This window comes from Triticum dicoccoides, chromosome 7B, assembly GCF_002162155.2.
Source record: "Triticum dicoccoides isolate Atlit2015 ecotype Zavitan chromosome 7B, WEW_v2.0, whole genome shotgun sequence".
Classification (NCBI taxonomy): Eukaryota; Viridiplantae; Streptophyta; class Magnoliopsida; order Poales; family Poaceae; genus Triticum; species Triticum dicoccoides.
The window spans coordinates 716,715,323-716,722,867 of NC_041393.1; the positions used below are offsets into that span (position 1 = coordinate 716,715,323).

At 40.4% G+C, this 7,545-nt stretch overlaps 1 protein-coding gene across 3 annotated transcripts in view; it reads left to right on the forward strand.

Annotated features, from left to right (window-relative positions):
- LOC119335497 (transcription initiation factor TFIID subunit 1-like) overlaps positions 1-5,514 on the forward strand; it is a 14,370-nt gene extending 8,856 nt beyond the window's left edge. For 2 of the 3 annotated variants that reach the window (XM_037607615.1, XM_037607617.1), the window contains exons 14-20: positions 327-533; positions 1,872-2,066; positions 2,443-2,920; positions 3,001-3,146; positions 3,344-3,409; positions 3,486-4,433; positions 4,619-5,514. In XM_037607615.1, the coding sequence (XP_037463512.1) occupies positions 327-533; positions 1,872-2,066; positions 2,443-2,920; positions 3,001-3,146; positions 3,344-3,409; positions 3,486-4,433; positions 4,619-4,981 (2,403 nt within the window). In that variant the 3' untranslated portion in view covers positions 4,982-5,514. The remainder of the gene's footprint in view (positions 1-326; positions 534-1,871; positions 2,067-2,442; positions 2,921-3,000; positions 3,147-3,343; positions 3,410-3,485; positions 4,434-4,618) is intronic. The other variant, XM_037607618.1, reaches the window with a different exon arrangement.
- The last annotated feature ends 2,031 nt before the right edge of the window (positions 5,515-7,545 follow it).

Sequence of the window (7,545 nt, forward strand, 5' to 3'; positions counted from 1 at the left end):
CAAGGTCATGCATTTCACTCTTAGAGCATCTCTGCATTGGTTAGTGCTTACAAAGGTGTTTAGAAGTATATTACTGAACATCCATTTAAATATTTAAGCGTCCAGCATTCCAATACAAACTGATAACCCATGGAAAAATCAGCGATTAACTGAGCGTCTGCGGTAAAAGCTTGGAAGTATTATCTCTCTAATGTGTAACGTGAGAAGAGCTTTGAAGTAGTGTATGCAACCTTGTTCTTCTACAGTTTAATTTTGCTTTGTAAGTAGTGTCTTATCTTGCTATTGAGTATATGGTAATTGAAAGTCTAAAACTTCCACTTCTTCAGGTCTGCTGTCATGAGAGTATGCAAGCTGCTCAGCATCGTCTCAAGCATTTAGGAATCCACAAGCTTACCCAGCCTGTGGGACTGGCTTCCGCAATGGATCAGCTTCCCGATAAGGCAATTGAGCTTGCTGCTGCAGCACATATTGAGAGGGAATTGCAAATCACTAGCTGGAGCCTTACCAGTAATTTTGTTGCTTGTATGAACCAGGTACCTATTTGCCCATTTAATGATGGTTTGTGGAACTAAAACCAGTAAACCACTTTTGGCGCAAAGAATATCTTTGATGTGTTCTAGAGATACCATGGATAACCTTCATCTGCTATGGTTTGCTGAATATATATTGAGAGAGTATGAACAAGTCTACCATGCAGCTACAGGAAAAATACTCAGTTTAAGATGGAAATGAGACGCGAGTAAGTGACTAGTTACATGAGAGTGTATCCAGTACACCCGCAGTTGTGGTGCACCCGGCCTCGGTTGCCCTATCTGAAAGTGTTAAAATTTTCTGGAAAAAAGGGGTCACAGATACAAAAATGACAAATCCAGTGCTTACAGTGAAAGTGGGCTGGGCGCAGCCCAGTTTTTGTTTCTTCATTGGATTTGAAATCTTGTAACATGGTAGATATGTGATCTGTCTAGATCCATGATTTTGTTTTTTCAGTTTTTTCTAAAACTTCTGCATAGGGTTACTGAGAATGGGTTCATCAGGTGCACCACAAGCCTCGGTGCACCATATGTTCTCCTAATTTCACAATGTTACATTGGGATACTCCACTCCTGTATGCAGTAGTGATTTTTTTTATTTTGATGATGGGGACTTTCGTGGGTTTACGCCAGCCTGAACCACTTCATAAAACTGAAAACTATACAAAGTCCATTTAATACAGTGGGATTAAGAGAAAAGAAAAAGAAGGAACAAAATTACAATCTTGCAGATAGGTGAAACAACGTAGTGTAGTACTGATGATCATTGAATCATTGATCAAAGCCAAACACCGTGCAATGTATTTGGTGTGTGTATATATGTACTAAATTTGTGTATGTGCTGAGCCAGCCTTTTCACATTGCTTGATTTTGATTCTACCAGTCTAAGTTCTTTTGGGCGCAAGGGTGTAGTCTGCCACTGAAGCGGTTATGCTGAGCGGGCACGGTCATACCTAGTGGGTACGGGGTAGAGGGGAAGAGATGGAGAGGGAATGAGAGGACAGAGATTAGTGGAGGGGGCACATGGAGGGATCAGCCTTCTCCCCTGTGAGCTCGAGCGGTATTCACTACAACAACACCATGACAAACTATATCCTGGCAGAATGGGGTGTTCAGAGAGATAATTTTTTGTATGATCTGTGCGATACTGACCAGTATTATATTTCTTGCCCATATCAGTGGCAGATCTTGCTGGATGGTGCATGTATATATGTCTTAAATCCACGTTTGTATGTGCCTTCTTTAAAATAAATAAAAATGTAGTACATTATTAGTGTTCCTTGTCTATCGGTGTGTGATTCGGCTCAACTGTTCTAATATAGTTTTTTTGCGTGTATGCAGGACAGAGAAAATATAGAAAGGCTAGAAATCTCTGGTATTGGTGATCCATCTGGCCGTGGGCTAGGATTTAGCTATGTGAGAGTAAATCCTGTCTCCAATTTACCTCATAAGAAAAAGCCGGCTGCAGCCAAAGGCACCACTGTTACTGGGACGGATGCTGATCTTCGCAGGTTGAGCATGGATGCCGCCCGAGAGGTACCATCTATCAGCACTATACACATTGACATTGCCAGGGGGTTCCAGGCGTTGGCATGACTTAAGATCATGGAACATGAATCAGTAAAAACATAGATGTCTATTGGTAGTCTTTCACATGATTATTTTATTGACTGGTTTGTGAGGAAAGTTATATGTCGATCCCTGGAAAAAACGGAATAATTACCTCCATACAGTAAAAGAAGATGTATAGTGGCCAAAATGCCATTGGCTATGACAACGAGAAGTGGGATCCACTCCCACATGTGATTGACCATGGTAGACAATCTGACGTATTTACATTTATGGCACACCTTATTTTTCTGTCTTTTTACAGTTTGTTCACTAATGCTTTCCATTGATAACATTGCAATAGTTGCTTCTCAAATTCGGCGTTCCAGACGAACAAATTGATAAATTAACAAGGTGGCATCGAATTGCTATGGTGAGGAAGCTTTCAAGTGAGCAAGCAGCGTCAGGAATTATGATTGATGAAATTCCAGTTAGCAAGTTTGCACGTGAACAAAGGATGTCTTTTCTGCAGCTTCATCACCAAGCTAAAGAGAAATGTCAGGAAGTTTGGGACAGACAATTTCAGTCACTTTCTGCCATAGACGATGATGACAATGGCAGTGATACAGAAGCCAACAGCGATTTCGACTCGTTTGCTGGGGATCTTGAAAACTTACTGGATGCTGAAGAATTTGACAATGAAGATGTTGGTAATGCAGATCTGAGAAGTGATAAAGGAAACGATATGGAAGGGCTTAAAATGAGAAAATTCTCTACTCGAGTCCAATTTAACGAGGAAGATGATCAGGCAGAAGCTGCTCTAGTAAAAAAATTGCTCGAAGGTCGTTGATTGCTACTTTCATAGTTTTGCTTTCCAAATACCAAGTTTAGTAATTGTTATTGATGGACTATCATGTTGCAGAGAGTGGTAATGACATAAAGGGGAAGAAACAACCTGTGGAAATGACAAATTATGGCACCTCTATGTATAACCAGGGTGCCAATAAAACGAAGCCCAGGCAAAGTGCATTGACCCTAGAGGAGAGCACGCCAAGAGTTGTGAAAGAGGTATCAGAAGTTCATCTGAAGTTTTAAACCTAGTCTTGGTTGTTTCCGATTCATTTTTGTCGCCATACTGAATTTGTATCAAGAATCTATGGTTCATGTTTTGAACTTCTAGACTTGTTTTAATAGCAGTATCATTTAATATAGCGGTGATCATATCTTCCTTTCTTTATTCTTATGTGGCTTGCCTTTCTTTATAGGAAAAGAGGCAGGGAGCAAAGGGGGACCAACAAACTTTGTGTCTTGTCTGTGGAGCTTGTGGAAAGGTAAGGCATGGTACATTGAATTACTCGCATGTTCTGAATTTCCCCCCTTACTTTGTGTCACGTTGTTATTGCATAGCTTGGGCACATGCGGACCAACAAACTTTGCCCCAAGTATGGGCAGGATCCAGAAACCTCAGGATTGGATGTGATTTCCTACAGATCTAATCCTCTTGATGAAGCAAGTCATGTTCAAACAACGAAGCCACCGGGCAGGAGGTTGGTAGCCAAGGTTTCTTCTGAAGTTCCTGAAACTGAAGGGCCCGATTGCATCGAAAAGATCAAACCAGTAAGATTCAGATGTGGCGCACCTGAGAAGTCCTTGGAGAGGAATATGTCAGTGGCAGGTTCTTTGGTTTCTGATAAACTCACAATGGATGCTAATGATTTGAGATCTACTGGAAATGTGAGCAAAATTAAAATATGCAGTAAGACCAAGTCTGAAGACTATCCTCCTGACACTCCTAAGCCATCTATCGTGATACGGCTTCGTGCTAAGGCAGAAAAGGATGTACCTCGTAAGAAGGTCATTTTCAAGCAGCCTGAAGGGCATGTAGGCCAGCTAACAGCTATCGAAAATAGGAGTGGTCAGGAACCCAGAAAGCTAAGGAAAATTTCTGAATTGCCAAGTTTTAAAGAGAACATCAGAGAGAATGATGGTTGGTATGCTGGAGAGCCCTGCCAAATGAATTCTTCGCAGGATAGGTTGGGTCTGGATGGTAACAGGAAAAGCAAAGTAGTAGGAAGTGATGAATCCTGGAGTGCTTTTAAAGAGCAGCGAGTGATGCAGGAACAGAGGCTAATTCAAGCTAGGATGCAAGAAGTAAGCAGGGAGGAAGAGCTCCAGAAGTCAAAGAGGAAAAACAAGAAAAAGAAAAGACACGAATTTCGAGATGACGACGTTCTTGATCACAGGCCGTACAGAAATGACAGAAGGGTACCTGAAAGAGATCGAGCAACAAAGAGACGTACCCCAGCTGATATGGCAGAAAATGCTCCATCGGCCAAGCGGCGCAGAGGAGGAGAGGTACTTGTTCCGATGTTTTCACTCATGTTTGGTGGAATTGTACATTGTTTAATAATGTTTGCCTACAACCGTTTTTGCTGATTCCGTCTTCACAAGGAGTTACATGATGCATCCTGATGCAGGAATTAATAATGTTTGTCTACAACCATGTTCGAACTGAACTTCTTCTTTTACATCTGATGCAGGTTGAGCTCTCCAACATACTGGATAAGATAGTTGACCACTTGCGGAACCAAACTTCCATATCGTTGCTGTTTCTTAAACCAGTGACGAAGAAAGTCGCTCCCGATTACTATGACGTAATCCAGCGCCCAATGGATCTGGGCACCATCAGGGACAAGGCGAGGAAGATGGAGTACAGAAACAGGGAGGAATTCAGGCATGACGTTGCACAGATAGCAACGAACGCGCACATTTACAATGACACGCGGCATCCTCACATCCCTCCGCTGGCCGACCAGCTCCTGAAGATCTGCAATCGCCTTCTCGAGGAAAGCGCGGATGCGCTCAACGACGCCGAAAGTGCGATCGAGGGGCTAGCGCAGTAACAAGATACTACCTAACGTAGGCTGCTGATCCGTAGCGAGGGGAGGGATGGCGCACTTGTACATTCCTTTTAGCTTCATCCCAGTTATTTTTGCCCGTTTCTTCCTATTAGGCGCTGGGAGTCAGAAAAATACATACGAGGTAAAAAAATTTTGGGGAGTGTAGACAAGCTCTAGGTTAGCCGCAGAGGCTCCGCTGTAACTATTTGGCCTCTTGCTGTAAAAATGTAGCGGTATAACTTTTGTGAATATTCAGATGGTGTAGTTGTACGTCCTGGATATATAGATGTAGAAATGGTAAGCAAAGCACGTGCCTGGGGTTGCACCTGGTCTGGTCTAATCACTGATGTTTGAATCGGCAATGGTATGGTGGGTGAAGGTTATTGCGTGATGACAGGTTATATATACTGTGCAGAATGTCCAAAGTCAAAGCGTGTGGATTGGGGTTATATATAATGTACAGGTTGCTTACCTGCCTCTCTATACTTTTAACATTGCTTGAGCTGCTGAATGAGATGTGCATGCTTTGAATGGAGACTTGTGACCAGGCCTGATGATGTAACGGAGAAGTAACCATCTTTTTAACAATGTTCTACTAACTGAGACCTTTTCTCTTATTACTTGATGTGATGGCATAAAATGTGATTATGCCGGGGATGTTGGCCTACTCCCTCCTTGAAAAAAAAGTTTACTCTGCATATTAACTTTGTCTGAAGTCAAACTTTGTTAAATTTGTAGAAAAAATGACCTGTACAATACCGAATCAATACCAGTACATGTACCATTGAATATATTTCCACATCATATATATTTGTTATTATAAATGTTACATGTTGTTTTCTATATATTTGGTCAAACAGTATAAAATTTGATTTGGAACAAAGGTAATATGAGGAGTACATAAAAACTGAGGGAGTACCACGTAAGCAAACCTCAAAACAAAGGCAGCCTTGAAACAAGCGAAGGGTGTTTGGATCGTGGCATGAGGACATGGAATGGCTGAGACATGTACTGGAACTCTTTCACACCTGGTGATTTCTTGTCGCCAATTGTACTTGGTCTTGCATGTGTGTCATCGCTAGATGCCGCCAAACTTTCATCATGTAACTTTTGTATGACCAAAAGCTTACGTATCTTACTATGATGTACTACTAGATACCGGGAGATATTACCTAGTAGTTACATATAGAAATTAAGCGGATTTTTTTTTGAGAGAGAGAACGTAGGGGATTTCTTTTAGTAGTACCTCCGTTCGTAAGGGCATGTACAATGGTTCTATCTTAGGACTGCCACGTAGGATAATTGATGAGGTGAAAGAGAGAGAAATCATAAGAGAAGACTTGTCTTCTCTTATTTGAGAGAAGACAAGAGATGATCTCTTAGCATAATTTATGTCACCACGTTTTTAGGAATAACTAATTATTGGAGATAAGGCTAAGAGATGACCCATTGTAGACATATTTTTTTTGTCATCTCTAAACTACATGCAAGACTTAAGATAAGACTATCTTATCAACCATTGTACATGCCCTAACTACATGACTTGTAAAGACCGCCCGGTCAAAAGTTTCATCTGATGACTTGTAAAGGAAATAGGGAGTGCGGCGTTTTGGTGACACTGGGCTCCATGGAGTCCTTTATTTTGGAAAAGTATTCAAAATCCAAACTTTCCGGTTTACAAAAAAAGTAAAAAATATATGCAAGTATACAAGGATAAAATGTATATGTGTATAAAAATTCAGGATGAAATACCTTGAAATACGACTTGTACAAAAAAGACAAATTCATGGACTTTGAGGATGAATAGTATCCATGTGCTGAAAAGCCCCAGATTTGTTTATTTTTGCACAACCCTCATCTCAACGTATTTTGTCCTACAAATTTGCACACATGTAGATTATGCTTCCATGTATATCTGTATTTATTTTCAGAATTTATTGACATGTAAAAATAGTAATTTTGAATTTTACAAATGGAGGCCTCCATGGAGCTCGCCTCCAAAAGCAATTTTCATGGAAATAGGTATATTTGTAAAATGGAAAATAGTATCATGAAATTTATCAATAAAAGTACTTTCATAAATTTCACTAGAATGTACCCTCTGTTAAAGTGATCTAAAACGTCTTATGTTATTTTATTTTTTGAAAAGGAAACGTCTTGTATTAGTTTACGGAGGAAGTAGTTATGAAAAAGTGAATCAAAGATACTTGTAGAGACCATGTCAATGTGTAAAACACCGTCTATTTACAAACACGGGGTGTATTATTGACCAGGTAAACAAGTCTTTAATTTCATTCTTTATTAACTAACTAATTAACTACTCCTCTCGTTCACAAACACACGATGTCTTTTGGACATTGCTTTCGGTCAACCTTTTGAAATATCCCTAAAAAAAACTTTTGGAACATTTATGTGCGATTTGTTTTAGAATTTTTTTTCTCGAATACGCACGAGTGTGCGTACTATATATTAAAGAAAGGGGACGATGACAAGAGCCCGTCCAGGTTGGTGTTTACATGTTACAATGTTACATGCGGACCGTTTTCTCGAAAAATGTTACATGCGGA